The 18,699-nt window shown below is 37.0% G+C and overlaps 2 protein-coding genes across 4 annotated transcripts in view; both read left to right on the top strand.

The window, feature by feature from the left end:
* Nucleotides 1-18,699, top strand: part of LOC109691684 (ATP-dependent RNA helicase DDX3X-like) — an 81,597-nt gene that overhangs the window by 21,286 nt on the left and 41,612 nt on the right. The window contains exons 2-4 of the mRNA XM_074063174.1: nt 14,366-14,483; nt 14,741-14,894; nt 15,398-15,534. Of these exons, the coding sequence (XP_073919275.1) occupies nt 14,852-14,894; nt 15,398-15,534 (180 nt within the window). The 5' untranslated portion in view covers nt 14,366-14,483; nt 14,741-14,851. The remainder of the gene's footprint in view (nt 1-14,365; nt 14,484-14,740; nt 14,895-15,397; nt 15,535-18,699) is intronic.
* On the top strand, nt 115-12,815 carry LOC141419725 (ATP-dependent RNA helicase DDX3Y-like). 3 transcript variants are annotated; one of them, XR_012444390.1, is made up of 8 exons: nt 115-2,831; nt 5,685-5,745; nt 6,756-6,803; nt 9,418-9,547; nt 10,737-10,895; nt 11,287-11,422; nt 12,324-12,409; nt 12,578-12,626. XR_012444390.1 is itself a non-coding variant. In XM_074063248.1 (8 exons), exons 1-7 carry the CDS (start codon nt 2,787-2,789, stop codon nt 12,360-12,362), a joined length of 582 nt encoding a protein of 193 aa, XP_073919349.1. In that variant the 5' UTR covers nt 128-2,786; the 3' UTR covers nt 12,363-12,409; nt 12,578-12,676. The 3 variants fall into 3 exon arrangements, 1 of the variants encoding a protein (XP_073919349.1); XR_012444391.1 differs by lacking the exon at nt 11,287-11,422 and adding an exon at nt 12,764-12,815 and having other exon boundaries at nt 116-2,831; nt 12,578-12,676; XM_074063248.1 differs by lacking the exon at nt 11,287-11,422 and adding an exon at nt 10,974-11,073 and having other exon boundaries at nt 128-2,831; nt 12,578-12,676.

Here is an 18,699-nt window from a genome sequence, read left to right as displayed (position 1 = left end):
TTTATTCCTAGGTATTTTATTTTGTTTGAGAGTATTATAAGAGCATTTGTTTTTCTGATTTCTTTTTCAGTCTGTTTATTATTGCTATAGAAAAGCCACTGATTTTTATAGATTGAGTTTTTAAAATATTGCTTCTTTGCTAAAATAGTTTATGATATCTAAGAGTATTTGGTAGAATTTTTAGGGATTTTATGTATAAAGAATAGATAGAGTAATCTAGGTTCGAAGTAGTTTTCTTTCAGTACTTCAGATACCTCTTCCATGCTCTTCTTGCTTATGTGTTATATTCTGTGTCATTTCCACAGATTTAGAATAGAAGAAACCATCTAAGTTTGTGTGCTTTGTTTCTTTCTAAAGCTTTTGGTTTTTACTGCCAAACTTTGTTGCAGAAAGCTTATGTTACTTTATTCTTTGATCAGCACTGTTGTAAGGTATTCAAGGTCTTATAAAGGTATTTTATAAATGATAAAATGCTCTATGATTTGATCATTAAAGGGTACTGGCTCATTTTTTAAAAAAATTGTTGTATGGGGGTACATTGTAAACCAAAGTTCTTATAATATATCATACTTGAATTCACCCCTTCATCATTCTCCTTTATCCTCCCTCCCCCATTCTTGGAATAGTTTCAGTTTTTTCTTTTCATACATGAATGTATAGTATTTCCACCATATTCACTTTCCTACATCCCTTTCCTTATGTCCTTCCTCCTCCCACTTGTACTAGCCCCCAGACAGAACCTGTTTTACCTTCCTGTTCTGTGATAGCACTCATTCCTTCCTTTCCTCTTCTCTCTCATTCTCTCATTCCCTCCATTCCTCTCTCTTCCTCTCTTCTTTTGTTCCTCCTCCTCCTCTCTTCTCCTTCTCCCTCCCTCTTTTTTTTTTCAGGACATTGTTACTGTTAATGACCTTATTTATGTACTGCTTTTCATTTTTACTTCCTGTATGTATTGTTAGAGTAGCAACTGCACTTTTTATGCCTTTAGATTTTTTTGCATAGTAGATAACTACCTTGCAATTAAGTTGAAGGTAGTCTAAGGTAGTGTCGACTATGTGAAGGAAAGGTTCATAAATAGAAGTTACTTTCCCCTTTAAATGGTTGAGTTTTCATCTTTTTGGGAAGTGAGTTGCATATTGAGAAAAATTGAGATTTTGGCCAAACAAGGGGCAGGGTATGTGCCATTGCCAATACTTCCTGTTCCACATATATAAACACTCCAGGCATTGTAGAGGAGCATGCAAATTAAATTCTCCAACAGGCTATGTGGCTCTGGAGCAATCTCTTGAAACTCGGGTTTTTACACAGATAAGGGACCAAATAAAATCCTGGCTACCCTCCAGGACTTGGTTCCTACCCTTTCTGGGGCCTAGAGTTGCCATTATTCTTTTGCTTGTGTTTGGGCCTTGCATTTTAAACTTACTTGTCAAGTTGCTTCTTCTTGCCTAGAATCCATCGAACTACAAATGCCTCTGATGGAGATGAAAACAACCTACTATCACAGTTCCCTTGACGACCACTCTCTGGTCAGCCCTGATGCTGAGGGCCCCTTCATCGTCCCCTGTCAGCAGGAAGTAGTTACTGAATAGAACTCATCATCCCAATCCCTAACAGCAGTTAGGGCGACCATTGAGAGGGGGGAATGAAGGACAGACCACAGGAAGTCAAGGAGACACTTCTCCTCCCTAGGAAATGCCTGTTTACATCTGAAAGGCATCTCCGCCCTCAGGCAATGCAAAATTAGGCCATAAAACCCACTCCCCACCCTGGTCCACGGGATCACCAGTTTCCTGGTCCCCCTGTATTCCCCAATATGCAGTATTTCTATTCTCTTCTCTACAAATAAAATCTTTCCGACCTCTGATGTTAGAATCTCTCTGTGCTTTCATCCTCAGAGTAGGCTGAAGAACCCTGAGCACGTGAAATTCCTGTGCGTGTCATCCGTGTATCAGAGAGAGCATGCTTCTTTTCTCCAAAGACTTTTAAAACCTATACTAATCTATGGGAAGGGAGGAACCATGTAGTTCCCATCCAATAATCAATCAGTGTTGAGGGTGTGAGTGGTTTCCAGGCCAAGTAGTGTGGTCCCTGAGCCAGGACATGGTCCCTATGAAATGCAGTATTTTTCTCTGAGTCCCAAACTTCCCTTATTTTAGCCTGCTTCAAAAACTGTGCAGTTGGCATAACAGACATATAGACCAATCAAATAAAATAAAGGCCAAGAAATAAACCCACTTGTTTATCTCCCACAAGGTGCTGAGAATACACAACGAGAAGAGGGTAGTATCTTCAATACTTGAGAGAAGTGTATATCCACATGCAGAAGAATGAAATCAGTTTCTGCTCATATGCTAGAAACACATCCCTGCTAAAAATGGATTTAAGAATGAAATACTGATATAAGAAGGTTTGTTAGTTGTAGTGGTGCCACCTATAATCCCAACTCCTGTTGAGTGGAGGAAGCCAAAGCCAGGGTATTGAAAATTAGCTTAGAGATGTCCACACCCAGATGGCTTGGGACGATGTGGACAAGGTGAGCTTTGCAGTACCATGGTGCGCCCAAAGACACCCTGTGCCCGCGAGATTATGACCAATGAAACGCGAGTTGGAGAGGCAGGAATAACGGTAGCCTTAAAGGGCTAATTGGTGGTGCGCGTTAACGTGCTGACGGAAAGCTATCGGAGTGGGTGTCTGTCGCCATACTGTGTACACTTCAGAGCCTAGTGAGGAGTTCGGTATTTGGATTTATTACACCTGCATTGGGAGACCCCGAGTTCTCTTCAAGGATGAGTCATGTGGCGGTGAAAAATACTCTCGGGCTGGACCAGCAGGTGAGTTGAAATAAGCCTATCGAGGTTCTCTTCGGAAAAGTTCCCCACTTTTGTGGCGTAGTACTAATTGACCTCTTTAATTTCAACTTTTTTGGATTCTGGTGGCTAGGGGTGATGGGAACATGGGGGAATTAAAAAACAGGATTAAATTGTGAGGAGGTGGCATTGGTTAGGAGATGGGGTGTGGGCGTCTGCAGCAGTGCTGATTTGTGAACTGTTGGAAAGGGATTACGTTCTGTACTCGGCCTCACGTAATGGCGACTTTTGTGCCTGGAACTTCGAGCCCTCAGAAACGCGCGTGTGCGAGAACTTGGCTGATTTTTTTTCTTTTTTTTTTAATGGTAGTTTTAGGAGCCGAAAAGGGATTTTTTTTTTTTTGACGGATTTTGGTTCTCATTTAGGCGGCCTTAATTCTGCCCTGTTTGGCCTCCAATGATGCATAAGCGAAATTCGGCCTGAGCCCTCAGACTTTGTATGGTGGGGAGAGAATGTGGTCTTCTTTTCGAGAAATGGCTACAGCCGTCTTTGTGTAGGGTAGTTTGGCTGAATAACGTCGCTAACTCAATGATGGGGCCTGCTTTCCGGTACTGTATGACATGAGTGATTCTAAAGGACATGGCGAGTTGTACCTACAGTGTGCTTCCGCGGGCCCGATCACCTCTCGCGGAGTTATTGAGGTCCGGGTGTAAAAGAGGCCGTATATCCCGAGTGGAAAGTTTTGTGACGCACAAGAACCGGAAGGGGAGGGAAGAATGGCTGCCGCGTGCTGCTTTTGAGTGGTGTCCGGAGATAGTGGAGGTTGGACGGTGGACAAACACCAGAGATGTTTAGAACCCATTAATGTGCACTCCTAAGTTACCAGATGGCTAGTCAAAAACAGTTTTTAAATGTAATTGCCTTTAGATTTTAGATACGGTCAACTAGAGAAAAATGAAAACCTGATCAATGTTGACAGGGCAGATATTTTGTTCACTTTGTTTTGCTTGTCGATAGACATTGAAATAGTTCAGAGTCAGAGGCTGGGCTGTTGTATGTGGAATAAATTTTGTTTTGCGGACTTGTAGACAGCGGAGGAGAGGATTCCTAGTTTATTTGTGTTAGGTCAACACTGGTGGGAAGGCCAAATTGGAGCCAAATAATAAAGCAAGCAGGCTTTATTGAGAGCGCGCTCCCGGCAAGGTTCACCATCCCCAAAGAACAGGGCCCGAAAAGTCACCCGGAGAAATGGCAGCCCAGTTTTTAGATCCTGGGTGAAGTTAAGAGCTTAAGGTATTATGGGGCATTGGGATAGGTCGAGGTTTGGTGGGGAGGAGCTCGGGGTAATATGGATCTGGACCCATTGCCTGCCAGCAGGAGTTGCCATGGTAATCATGAGGGGAAGGAGGGGATGGAGTGGAAGGTGAGCAGAGTCCCTGATCGCCATGGGGTGGCTGCCCACCAGCCAAAGAATTTGAAAGTTGTGTTGTCAAGATTTGGAATTTTGCTTCTGAGTAGCTTTTAGGTTACACAATACATTTTTGAGGGCACTTTCACTAAGTACACTTTTGAGAGGTCATTTGTTAAAGGCTGCATGAAGAAAGAAAATGAGCACAGGCAGTGTGAACTTGAACTTGTAATATTTTCTGCATTAGTGGAATGCACCTAACTAGACTGTATTTGTGGTCAGTAGAATTAAGTAAATTCGACCTGGAAATTCCCTAATAATCAGAGTAATATCTTAGTTGGTAATGTGTGTAACTTAGTATTATGTTGAACTTTATTAATACAGTGTTTGAAGCTCTCTGAAATAACCTGTGCAAGTAGGGGGCAGCATTGCTCTCAGACTTTTGTTCTTTAGGGGAGAAAGTTGGCATGTGTAGTTCTTGTGCTTCTAAATAGTTTTTGGCAAGGTGTTGCAAACTGCTCTAAGGGCGGAGGAACTGAAACCAGAGTATAGTGTTCTGTTCTTTTAATAGCATTGAATGTCATTTGTGCTCTGTACTAGCTTTGTGACCAAAGACCTCACTGAATTTTTCATGCCTCATGCCTAAAAGCAGAGAAATAAAAAGTGTCAAGTGTTAAACACGGCAGTGGAATGTGCAAGCTGCACAGTACTCAACCAACTAGCAGGTGGTGGTAAAAAAAAAAATTTGCTGCTTAAGAATTTATCTGAATTAAAAATATCTTCTTTAGAGCATAAAGGAACTAAGGAATCTTAAAATCGTCCTAACAACTGTTTTTGTTTTGTCTGGTTTGGATTGAGTGTTTGCTTGCTTGTTTGTTTAAAGTGCTGTCAGATCAAAAAACGGTGAGAGTGAGAATATTCTCATATAATTGTGAACTTTAAATTACTGAGAAATTTAGGTACCATTTTAGTTTTGTGGGCTTTTATGATGGGAAATAATTATAGAGCAAATTTGCTTTGAATAAATGTGAACTTTTTTAAAAGGTACTGTTGGTGTTTAGGGGTGCCATTTGCCCTTGTCTCACTTTGTAGACTTAAAAGTATTTCTAAAACCTTGACAGGTCAGGCACTGGTGGCTCACATCTGTAATCCTACTAGTTGGGAAGATGGAGATTGTAGGCCAGTCATTGCAAATAGTTCAAAAGACCCCGTCTCCAAAAGACACAAAGCCATATGGACTAGAGGAGTGACTCAAATGGTAGAGTGCCTGTTGTGCACTCATGAAGCCCTGAGTTGAAACCTTAGTCCCACCAACAAAAAAAAGAATTGGGAAGGCAAGGAATCTCATAAATGTTAGAGGAAAAGACCTAGAATTTCAGACTTCTGATTTCTCTTGTGATGCTGTCTGATGGGGGGGGGGTTCTCCCCCTTTTTCATGTGTTAACATGTGAGCCATTCATTTTTTTCAGTTTGCTGGTCTAGACCTGAACTCCTCTGCTAATCAGAGTGGGGGAGGAAGTACAGCAGGCAGTAAGTAAATTTATTTAAAATACGGTATTTTTATCAGGTTACTGTTTTAAAATAGTCAGATTTTGTGTTTAATCCTATCAATCTGTGTTTTTTGATTTTTGGGTTTGTTTGGTTTTTTTTTTTTTTAATGTGGTACTAGGGTTTTGAACCCAGGGCCTTTCTTCTACCACTTGAGCCATACTTCCAAATTTTATTGAGTTACTCTTAATATTATTGGATTTAACTAATTTTTTTTTTTTTTTTTTTTAGTTTTCAAAAATAGATCTGATACTGTACATTAGGATAACAAGAGACATTTTTTTTTACTTTAAACAGCAATTAAATATTAAGGTTAATATTATGCATTGGTTTTGGAAACACTATGTCCAGTTAAGCTCAGAACTAAGGATTTGGGATGTGCTCATCTCGCCCCCCTTTTACAATTTCTGTGAATTGTGTAAAACTAATTAAGGAAAACTTGCCCATTTATGTGCCACAGTTATTGCTGTACATTCCTATGAAGAGTCTGAGACTTAGTGATAATACAGGCTTTACTGATTCTTTTTATTGGAGTTCATATTTGGATGGGGAAGAAATGTGGCTATTTGGCAGCAGCTGACTATTGATGCACCCTGGAAAACCATAGAGGTTTGGATTTTTAAATTCAAAGGGAAATTAAAGTGGCTACAGTGGGCTTTCAGGTAATAGTTGATTTCCACTTCCTTGGCTAATTGCTTTTGCTTTACTTCTTAGATTCGGAATAGGCTTGTGACAACTTAGAAAGCTTTAAATTGTGTAGTTTTCTTTTTATTTTTAACGGAACTGGGTTTTAAGCTTAAGTCTTCCTGCTTGCAAAGCAGGCAGTCTACTCTCCAGTCCCATTTCCAGTTTTTTATTTCTAATATGCTTATTGTGTGGTATTAATCTCAGCAGTAGAAACAAACATCATTTTGGGTGATTGACATTTTGGTTAAAATTTGTATCTTGGATAATACCCTTGTTTTGTCAGATTGACACATTTTCTTTTTTAGAAGGGCGGTATATACCTCCTCACTTAAGGAACAGAGAAGCATCTAAAGGTATGTCATGGCAGAATGTTTAAGTCTGTCTCTCTTTTGAAGTTAAAAGTTTAGGGGAAAGTAATGTAACTTTGGGAAGGCTACTAGATAGGTTTCTTTTTATCCTATGCTGCTTTCCATCTTTAAGAACTAGCACTTTGGAAGCATTGATGTAATGTTGAATCATGGATACTTGTTTCCTTTGGCAAACTGAACCTGTAGACTTAAATTAGTCTGTAAACCGTAACAATGCAGTTTTAGTTTGAAAACCAACTGCAGGGTCATAAAGTCCTACTTAATTGCTGACTTGAAAATTTATGCAGGGCTTGGGATATGGCTCATGTGGTAAAGTGCCTGCCTAGCAAGCATGAAGCCCTGAGTTCAAACCCCAGTACCTACAAACAATAAAAATAAATAAAACTTGTAACAATGAAAATGTACTTTTTGCATTAAAATACCTATTGTATTATATTACTAACTTTGTAATGTGAAGGGGAAAATTCGCAAAATTTTATTGGTATGCTGCCTGTTCACCAGATTATTTGAAATTTGCAGGAGACAGAAAAATTTTAAGATTAAACAGAAGGAAAGAAGGTGGTAATAAAAGGATAGTAAAGGGGGTACAGTACTAAAAAGGTAGAAAAGACATGAACTATGCTTGGGTACTGTGTTTTTCTATGTAGTATTATATATGTTTTCTGATAGCATTCTTTTTTCCAAAGTAGCTGTAGAATTTCAGTGTGGGTATTCATACTGTTGTTTAGAATTTATGTGATTAGACTTGCATCTCAGGAATATTAAAATGAATTGGAAGTGTCTTAGGATTTATTGTAATGGAAGAAACCTTTAACATCTTTTATTTTTTTTTCAGCTTTTAAGTTCATTGGCCAACTGGCTGGCTTTGGGAAAATAATTTCAATAATTTGTAAATGTCAAACATTTCATAAAATGTCTAAATTTAGCTACCATTCTAATCAATAAGTGGAGCAGGTTTATTCTTAGCACTGCATGGAAATTAGAAAGTATATGTTGGGTAGGCACTGGTGGCTCACGCCTGTAACCCTAGCAACTCAGGAGGAAGAGATAGGTAGGATCATGGTTTGAAGCCAGCTGGGGCAAATAGTTTGTGAGACCCTATCACAAAAAAAAAATAACAGTTACAGAAAAGGGCTGGTGGAGTGGCTCGAGGTGAAGGCCCTGAGTTTAAACCCCAGCACCACGAAAGGAAGGGAGGGAGAGAGAAGGAAGGAAGGAAATTGTTGCTTTTTCTTTTTCTGAGTAAACTTACTTTTCCTCAGGGTTATAGATATGACACAATATTGTTTGCCCATTATAATTTGAACAGCATTAAGTCTATCAATACAATTATGCCAATTGTTCTTTCAATTACTGCTAATTGAAATAGCCTTGACAATGACTCACTATGAAATGAACTTTAAAGTTTTGAGAACTTTATTGTAGTCGATTGAGAAGTTTTTAGGCTAAAGTGGTACAGATTCTTAAGGAAATAGGTTAGTTGAGTGCTTTGTTGGTGGGAAAATCTGATTTGCTCTGTTATACAGTGCTGTACCTGAAGTTATCAGTGATTATTTAACTCCAGTGGTAATTTTTAAAACAGCTATATTTACTGTATTGTCACTACTTTTTATTTACTTGATCTGTTTCTTTTAGATGATTAAATGAAGCCAAATTGTTTTTTTGTATGTTGAAGATGTTCAGGTGACTAGTCCTCTATTTAAATTGCTGTTGATAGGTAACAAGTTACCTTGTCCAGATTCTTTTATGGAATAAGTCCATTTACCATGATGCTTGCTATCTAGTGTTCCACCTGAATAGTTTAATAAGTATTTGCAGTTATTATCTTCATCTTCTATGAATTTAAAATTCTCTGTCCTGCCATATCTGACAGATTTTTTTTTTCAGACTAGTTAGATAAATGAGCTTACCTTAGTTTAAGCTTTTTTCTAGGTAACAGTGACTTTCCTTGAGGTACGTATTTTTTCTACAGTGTGATTGTAGGTATCTTATGTTTACATGTTATTATCAAACAATTCATACACAAGTTTTTTTAAGGCTGGAATCTAACTAGCTTAAGTTTAGTTTATCTCATTTGATTTTGAAATTTTAATGCTTTGGAAAAGAGCCTTGCCATAGTCTTAACTCAAGTAATTTAATGGGAATAGACTCGTGTTTTATGTATATATAATTCACATTACTAAATTAAATGGAAACTGAACTATTTGTGATGGTGACATAGTAAAGTACTAGTATCAGTGTGTCTCAAAAACTGTTAATCTCTTAGGGTTTGTATTCACTCAGAACTTTTTTTTGAGCAGTCTTGCTATGTATCCCAGGTTGACCTTAAACTGGTGATTCTTTTTTTTCAGCCTTCATAGTGCTAGAATTACAGACTTGTTCCTTGTGGCAGGAACATCTTAAGGCATGAAGGTGTTTTTCTTAATGTGATAGTTTTGCATAGAAGGGAGTATTAAAGATTTTAAAAGTTTGTTTGTGGGGACCAGTTGACCTTTGATCCCACACAAGAATAAGGTTTTTAAAATATGAAGAACATATTTGGGAAGATGAAAATGTATGAAGTATTGTCAGCTTCTAAGCTTCACTTTTTTTCTTGAAGGATTCTATGATAAGGACAGTTCAGGGTGGAGTTGTAGTAAAGATAAGGATGCATACAGCAGTTTTGGGTCTCGTGATTCAAGAGGAAAGCCCAGCTATTTTAGTGATCGTGGAAGTGGATCAAGAGGAAGGTAAGTACTTAGCTTATGCATACATATAAGAGTAACAAGAATTTTAATACTTTTTTGGGGGGTACTAGGATTTGAACTCAAGGCTCAGCACTTGCTAGGCACATGTACTACTGCTAAGAGTCACAACTCCAGTGTATATTCTCACTTTATACATTTTTATACATTTATTGATCCTTAAACATGTCAGCATTCATAGATTTATTAGTGGAGTTTTAGCAAAATGTTGGTATATTCATTTATTGGCGGAAAGAAATCCTTTCTAAAACTAATCTTTAGACTAGATGAAATTGAAATCATGCGTAATAAAAACCTGAGTAACAGGCATAATGTTTTTCATTGAAATATTTTGTTTCTCATGACAGTTTTAAATATGTTAATTGCAAAGTCTATAAATGGATCTTAAGAATCTGATAGCTATATATAATTCTCTATTTTTCATAAAGATGACTAAAACTAAAAATCTTAAGCCTTGTCATATAAGCAAACTTATTTTTTTATCTAGATGAATTTCCAAGTGTTATGTTTGTTATGAACTCAAGTCATACTTTATAATCAGGTGCTCTACCACTTGCCTTTCTATCAGCCCTTTCTTAATTAAAAATAAATTAATATTTTTAACAGAAATGTAAAGTAAGTACTATTTAGTAGTATTCTTTTTTTTTGTTTTGTTTTTTTTTGGGTGGTACTGGGGTTTGAACTCAGAGTCTCATGCTTGTTAGGCAGGCACTCTACCACTTGAGCCACTCCACCAGCCCTACTTACTAGTATTCTAAAGCGTAATTTTTAGTCTTTTAAACTATGTCATCTCACAAAAATATTTTGCTGCTTTACGGGGTTAGAATGCAGTTGTGAAATGACATAAGCTACAGGATTAGTTTGTTTGGTTTGTGTTTTCAGTTTTTTGGTGACACTGGGTTTGACCTTAGTGCCTTACAGGCACCACTTGAATCATCCCCTCAACTCTTTTTCATTATTTTTCACATAGGATCTTGTGCTTTTACCCAGGACTGGCCTTGGATCATGATCTTCCTACCTTTGCCTCCCTACTGACTGGGATTACATTTATGAGCCTATTTACATACTTGTTAAGAGAGTTGTCTTTAACAATTCAGCTAATACCCATGTACATTTCTAGAGCAATCATAATTTTGTTTGTAAGGAATACATACTGACTACTTCTGTTACACAGATTTGATGACCGTGGTCGGAGTGACTGTGATGGCATTGGCAGTCGTGGTGACAGAACTGGCTTTGGCAAATTTGAACAAAGTGGACACAGTCGTTGGTGTGACAAATCAGATGAAGATGATTGGTCAAAACCACTTCCACCAAGTGAACGCTTAGAGCAGTAAGTTTTTGAGATGTGTGTTAATTGTTGTGAAACCCTTTACCTCTTATAACATGTATATAATAATTTTGATTTCAGGGAACTCTTTTCTGGAGGAAACACTGGAATTAACTTTGAGAAATATGATAATATACCAGTAGAGGCAACTGGCAATAACTGTCCTCCACATATTGAAAATGTGAGTTTTTGTAATCATTGTGGTATGAAAAAAAGATGATAGTTCCATTATCAGTAATCTTGAAATAGAAAGTATTTCAAAAATGACAGACCCAGGTATTTTTTCAATGTATTCTTTTTAGACAGGAATCCTTGTATTAGTATAAAATAAATTGTAGTAGGTATAGCATTTCTACTTTAACTTGTATTTGACCTGGCTAAATTTCTTTGATAGTTCAATGATGTTGAGATGGGAGAGATTATTATGGGAAACATCAAACTTACTGGTTACACTCGTCCTACTCCAGTGCAGAAACATGCTATTCCTATTATCAGAGAAAAACGAGATTTAATGGCCTGTGCCCAAACAGGTAAACTTCCTTCATGAAGAATATCTTAATTGGTTTTGCTTTTTAAAGTAATATGTTCTATATGGATTTAACATTATTTTATCATAGGTAAAGATTAGCTGGCAGTAAGCCTTTTGTCTTATACTTTGGAGCCATAGGGTAAAATCAGTATTTTCATTAGGGCATCTTTAAGAAATCTTTACCAAATTGTCTGTCTGGTAAAACTTGCAAGAGGGAAAATTGCGAATATAATAGGGGAAGTATGCTGCATAATGTAAATCATAAAAATGTGGCCACAGAAAGGTACCTCCCACTCTAGTGTTTGGGAAATGGGGAATATGGATAGAGTCCTATATTAGAATTTGATCCTGGGTGAGATAAAGATAGAAAAAATTTTGTATATGTGTATTTACATATTAGATATGTGTGCTTTTATTTTCTCTAGTCATAAAACATCATTTGATGTTTTCTTTAAGAAACAATTTATTGCTGGGTGTAATCCTAGGTACTCAGAAGGCAGAGATCAGGAGGATCATGGTTTGAAGCCAGCCCAGGCAAAATGAAGTGAGACCCTATCTTGAAAATAGCCAACACAATAAAAGGGGTGGTAGAATGCCTGCCTGGCAAGCTTGAGGCCTTGAGTTCAAACCTGAGTACCCTCCCAAAAAGAGAAAGAAATAGAATTTGTCTTTTGCAAAGGAATTAGCAAACTGCAGACCAAATCTAATACTTCTTTATTTAAGAAACATTTTATTCAACTAGCCATATTCCTTTATTTCTGCTTGTGATAGCAAAGGTAAGCTGAAATTGACAATTCTTTAATAGAAAAAGACAGACTTTCATTGGATTAAAGGACATGTAGAATACTCTTATCATCTCTTTAATAGTCAAGTTTTTAGATAAGGCTGTGTTTTCTTAACAGGCTCTGGAAAAACTGCAGCATTTCTTTTACCTATCCTGAGTCAGATATATGCAGATGGTCCAGGAAAGGCTTTGAAGGCCATGAAGGTAAAGTTTCTTAACAAAATAGTAAATTTTTGTGTAGAAAAATAACTACAAAACTTCTTACGCAATGCCAAATATACCTTGTTTTTAGGTTATTCTTAAATTTACTGTGGGCATCTTGTTCTGTTGAACTTGGAAAAAAATAGCTTTTAAAATTATACTTACTCTTAGGAAAATAGAAGAAACGGGCGCCGCAAACAATACCCGATCTCCTTGGTGTTGGCCCCAACAAGAGAATTGGCTGTACAAATCTATGAGGAAGCCAGAAAAGTAAATTAAGCCTTTTTTTGTGTTTGTTGCCTTTTCCTTTTTTGTTATCCTGTGGTGTTTCTATGACTGATAAATTTTTGCTTATAGTTTTCGTACCGGTCTAGAGTTCGTCCTTGTGTAGTATATGGTGGTGCTGAGATTGGCCAGCAGATTCGGGACTTAGAACGTGGATGCCACTTGCTTGTGGCCACTCCAGGACGTCTAGTGGATATGATGGAAAGAGGAAAAATTGGATTGGACTTTTGCAAGTATGTGAATTTTTATAAATGGAGTTCAGCTTTTTTGTATTCAACTTTTTAAAAATAAGATAATTATCTTTATTAGTACTTCATTGATATTATCTTAGCTTTAATTTCGTTTTCTACATGCATTTGAAAATGACAGTTGAAGAACATGTGAAATTTTAATTGAGGATTTGTGGCTTAGCTTAACAGTTACAAAATAGCTACTGTTTAAAATTAAAGACTGGAATGCCAGGCACCAGCAGCTAAGGCCTGTAATCCTAGCTACTAAGGAGACAGAGATCAAGAGGATTGCTATTTGAAGCCAGCCTGGGCAAATAATTCTCAAGACTGTCTTGAAGAAATTTTTCACAAAAAAAAAGGGCTGGTGGAGTTGCTAAGGTGAAGGCTCCGAGTTCAAGCCCCAGTACCATTAAAAAAAAAGTTTAAAGACTGGAGTGTTCAGTACCTGGATATGTTGGCATAACTAATTTTAGCGAGATTATATTCGAGAGTTTCTCAACATATTCAGTGGCTTGTCGAGAATCAACCAACTCTTTTTCATTAACAGATACTTAGTGTTAGATGAAGCTGACAGGATGCTGGATATGGGATTCGAACCTCAGATACGGCGTATAGTTGAACAATATACTATGCCACCAAAGGGTGTTCGTCACACCATGATGTTTAGTGCTACTTTTCCTAAGGAGATACAGGTAATTGAAGTGCTAAGGTAATTTATGTATTACATAAATTTAAGTATTTGCAAAGTTTATGTATTAGACTAGATAATTGAGATTTTGTTTTGTTCCCACATTTTCAGATGCTTGCTCGTGACTTCTTGGATGAATATATCTTTCTGGCTGTAGGCAGAGTAGGCTGTACTTCAGAGAATATCACACAGAAAGTAGTTTGGGTGGAAGAGCTAGACAAACGGTCATTTCTTCTTGATCTCTTAAGTGCAACAGGTAAAAATCATAGATGTGTCAACTCTTTGCATCACTCTATGACCCCTCACCTGCATAACCCCTTCCAAATAAAATTCAAAGAGAATTAAGCTCATCAGTATTTCAGTTTAGGTAATAATACCAAGTTACTGTTAATAAACAAAACCTTCTGATTTTCCAGGGAAGGATTCACTGATTTTAGTGTTTGTGGAGACTAAAAAAGGTGCAGATTCTCTGGAGGATTTCTTATACCACGAAGGATATGCTTGTACCAGTATTCACGGAGACCGATCACAGAGAGATCGAGAGGAGGCCCTTCACCAGTTCCGCTCAGGAAAAAGTCCAATTCTTGTGGCTACAGCTGTGCGTGTATCATATTTTTTAAGTAATCTTTTTTCCCCACCCTTTTTGGCAGTAATGTGTTTGAACTCAGAGCCTCATGCTTGCTAGGCAGGCAGTCTCCAACTTGAGCCACTCCACCAGTCCAATACTGCCTTTTGTAAATGAATGTTATTTTTCAGGTGGCAGCAAGAGGTCTAGATATTTCAAATGTGAAACATGTTATCAATTTTGATTTGCCAAGTGACATTGAGGAATATGTGCATCGCATTGGACGTACAGGACGTGTAGGAAACCTTGGTAAAGTGTTTGTTAGATTGATTTTCTTTCTTTAAACTGATGTGTAAAAAAGAATTTGGCACATTCTTATAAAAAAGGCCTTTATTTTTAAGGAGAAGCTGATAGCCCATTAATAAGATAGGAATATTTGTTCAATGTTTCGATTTGATTATTGCAAACAAAATGTTACTGCATATTTAATTTAATTTGGAAGTGAGAGCACCCTGTGGGTTACTTTATGACTCTCAAGATTTTGAGTATTTTCTTTAATTCTTTAGGCTTTGCCACCTCATTCTTTAATGAAAGAAATATAAATATCACAAAGGATTTGTTGGATCTGCTTATTGAAGCCAAACAAGAAGTGCCATCTTGGTTGGAAAGTATGGCTTATGAACACCACTACAAGGGTAGTAGTCGTGGACGTTCTAAGAGGTACACATACTGAGCTTTCACCCTTACTGTTTGTGATTTGTTTCGGTCAAGAAGTGAACTCAAAGCCAGGTACTGGTAGCTCGTGCCTGCAATCTAGCAGCTCAGGAGACAGATATCAGGAGGATCACAGTTCGAAGCCAACCCAGTCAAACAATTCAAGACACTGTATCTTGGGAAAAAAAAAAAAAATGTCACAAAGGAGCTGGCAGAATGGCTCAAGATGCAGGTGCTAAGTTCAAACCCCAGCATTGAAAAAGAAAAAAGAAAAATTAACTCACTATTAAGCTAAATTAATCTTTAGTACTGAAATACTTGGGATAAGGAATACAGCAAAGTATCAGTTTTTCACTACTGAGGCTTTTGAAAATAGCATGAGAGGAAACTGATCACAATGGGAATTGAATTGAAAAATAAAATTGGGAATTGGGAAGTTTGAGCAGGAAATCACATTTTAATTATATTTCATACTCATGAGCTAAACATACTGTTTTGCTTCCCTATAGTAGATTCAGTGGAGGATTTGGTGCCAGAGACTATCGACAAAGTAGCGGTTCCAGCAATTCTGGGTTTAGTAGTAGTCGTGCAAGCAGCAGCCGCAGCGGTGAAGGTGGTCATGGCAGTACAAGAGGATTTGGTGGAGGTAATGTTAATTTTGGTAATTTTTGTTTTAAGGACATTTCACCCCCTCCCAAAAAAAAAAAAAGTCATTTTTTTCCTTTTACCCCAAACATACGTGGGGAAATTTAATTTCTGAAGAAGGCAAAATCCAATTCTAGATTTACTAGATACACATCAAAGTATTTGACAAAAAAGGGTAAGAGACTAACAGTGGATGGCTTGTCTTTTTAAACATTTCTTGATAGGTGGCTATGGAGGCGTCTACAACCGTGATGGATATGGAGGAAATTACAACTCCCAGGGAGTTGACTGGTGGGGCAACTGAATCTGCACCAGCATCACCCTTTTATACAAGCTAATATGGAAACCACATGTAACTTAGCCAGACTATATATCGTGTAGCTTCAAGAACTTGCAGTACATTACCAGCTGTGATTCTCCTGAAAATTCGAAGGGAGCCCAAAGTCACAAGAAGAAAGGAAAGGAACAACCAGCAGCCCTATACAGAAGTTGGTTTTGAAGACTTAGTTATTGTAGTTTGGATTAATTTCACTCCTGCTTAGTCCCACCCCAAACTGCATTATAATTTTGTGACTGAGGATCATTTGTTTGTTAATGTACTGTGACTTTAACTTTAGACAAGTTATTATTTTGATGTCCCGTTGGCTCAGTAGTACTCAAAATTGTTTTGACAAAATAAATTTACTGAACTTGGGCTACAATCAGACCTTGGCACAGGGGTGTGATACAATTTAACAGGAATCTCAGTTCAGCAGTAAATATAAGGAAAAACTTAAGCAGTAGTCTACATTAGGGCTTTTTTAGTATGTGCAGACTTGGGGAATAAAACATCTTAAAACATAGTTTCTAATATGGCCAACTGTACTATGTTCTGACTTGTTCACTCTATCCCGGATAGGCACTTAGAACACTTTTAAGAAGCCATTCCAGTCATGTTGGATATGTGTGCCCATAACATTTGAGAACACTCTTTAACGTTCATGGAAGTAAAAGTTACATAGTTTATTAATTTTAAGCCAGATTTCTATGGGCATACTAGTAGTAGAAGAATACTTGAGAAGTCTGATAATTTAAGTGCTTGGAGGGTTCATTTAATGAGACACTTAAATGCCTGCCATAAATAAAATTGAAATGTTAGAATGGCTGACCATGGCAATGACCAGACCTCATTACAGGCTTTCATAAATTCTGGTCCTTAACTCATGCTAGTGTTGATGTTTTTTGGTCAAGAGGTTATAAACAGAAAGGATTATACAGCAGGCTTTATTTTAATACAGATTTACATTGCTCTGTTGCAGCTGCATCAAAGCATTCAAATGGCTTACACTTTTAGACTTTGTAAATCTTAAGAACAATAAATTGAAATCTTTGAGAGCTCACAGGTTGGAAAATGTACTAAACTGCACAGTGTCAGCTTTTTTTTAATAGTGCAGTATTAGTGTATTTTAATTGCATAGGTTTCCATTGTATTTATAGTCTTCTCTAAGCTAAATTTGGCCAAAGATGATCATCCACAACTAAAAATGCCTCTTCATTTGGGATTTTGTGGCCAGAATACAGTTATCTTTAATAGAGTGGCATAAGAAGTTGGTAACAATTTCTTAAAGTGCAATCGATTTTCAAGTGTATTGTGCCTTGTTCTAAAACTTTATTAAAGTAGGTGCACTTGACAGTATTAAGGTCATTTGTTACGATGCTATTTCAATCAGTATAGGTTTAGACTATTGTACATTTCTCCTCATACCTTTCTAGAAAGTACTTATTTTATTGCACATCTGTAAAATTTTCTATGTCTTGGGTGCGAGTCCTTAACTTCCTTAAACTTCCAGTCTTATTTTTTGTTTCTTGGATATTGTTGAATGCAGTTTGTCAAGGACACGAGTCTAAAATTTTATTTGGGACCATGGAGTGATAGATAAGAAGAAAACTGTTGTTTGCACATGACAGACTTTAGATCCTTTTTGCTGCTAGTTTGTGTAATATTTATTAAACACTTTGACAAATATTTATTTTTGTAAGCCTAAAAGTGATTCTTTGAAAGCTTAAAGAAACTTGACCAAAAGACAATGCAAAAACACTGGCACTTGAATGTTGAATGTCACCGTACGTGAAATAATATATTTCGGGGTAGTGTGAGCTTTTGATGTTAAGTCCAACTAACTTGAGTCAAATCATCCTGATCCGGCATTAGCTATAGTTTTCTGGCAAAATAGAGACAATTGGCAACTTGAAGTTAATATATGCCAAGGTTTTGATAATACTCTTTTAAGATATTAATGAAAAATGCTTCTATACACTGATAAAAGTGTCTGCATTTCTCAGAGGTTCTCTGAACTTTGTTTAGTTACATGTTTATTTGGTTCCTTTTTTAGTTACTGTCTGGCATATCTGCAGTGTTCAAACATGTGGTTATCTTTGTGTATTGCTGTAATCAGTGACTTTTACATTTGGTTTTATCAACAGCAATATTTTCAGTAAGTAGTAGATTTAACTTGCTGAATGTAAGCATTGAACTTCAAGTCACTGTAAGTTTAGTAGTTGCTTTATTGTATTAGTTTTAGATGCTAGCTCTGCATGTGCTAATGTTTACTCTGATTTTACAAAAATAAAAAGTTGAACAAAATCTTTTGCTGTAAGTTGTGGCTTAATATTGAGAAGTAAAATTGAACTTACACACTTTGAAGAATTGGAAATCTCATTACTTAGCTAACAGCTGAAGGTTATTTGTGAAATAACTCCAGAAGGTTACAGTCCAGAAAAATAATGACTTCTTATTATGAGTACCTGTATGTGTAGCATAGGTGAATATGATTGTTCCTTTAAGCATTTTGATTTTGAGTTGTGGTTGATTAGAGAAAAAAACTAACTTTTTAAAGTCTGTAGGCATAGCTCCAATAGTAAGAGTGCCTGCCTCACCAGTATGAAGCCCTGAGTTCAAATCCCACTTTGGCCAAAAAAAATCAGCTTTTTAAAAATTCCAAATAGTGTCAACAATTGCAGCAGGCCAGTGGTTAGCTAGTCATGAACTATCATTTATTAATTATCTAGCTTGGTCTGGGGGGTGGGAGGGTGTTTTCTGTAATATGGGGATTTGAACTCAGAGCTTCATGCTTGCTAGGCAGCCTCTCTACACTTCAGCCAATCCCACAGCCCTTTGTATGTTGGA

The sequence above is a fragment of the Castor canadensis genome, chromosome X, assembly GCF_047511655.1.
Source record: "Castor canadensis chromosome X, mCasCan1.hap1v2, whole genome shotgun sequence".
Lineage (NCBI taxonomy): Eukaryota > Metazoa > Chordata > Mammalia > Rodentia > Castoridae > Castor > Castor canadensis.
This window is presented reverse-complemented; position numbering and strand designations above follow the sequence as displayed.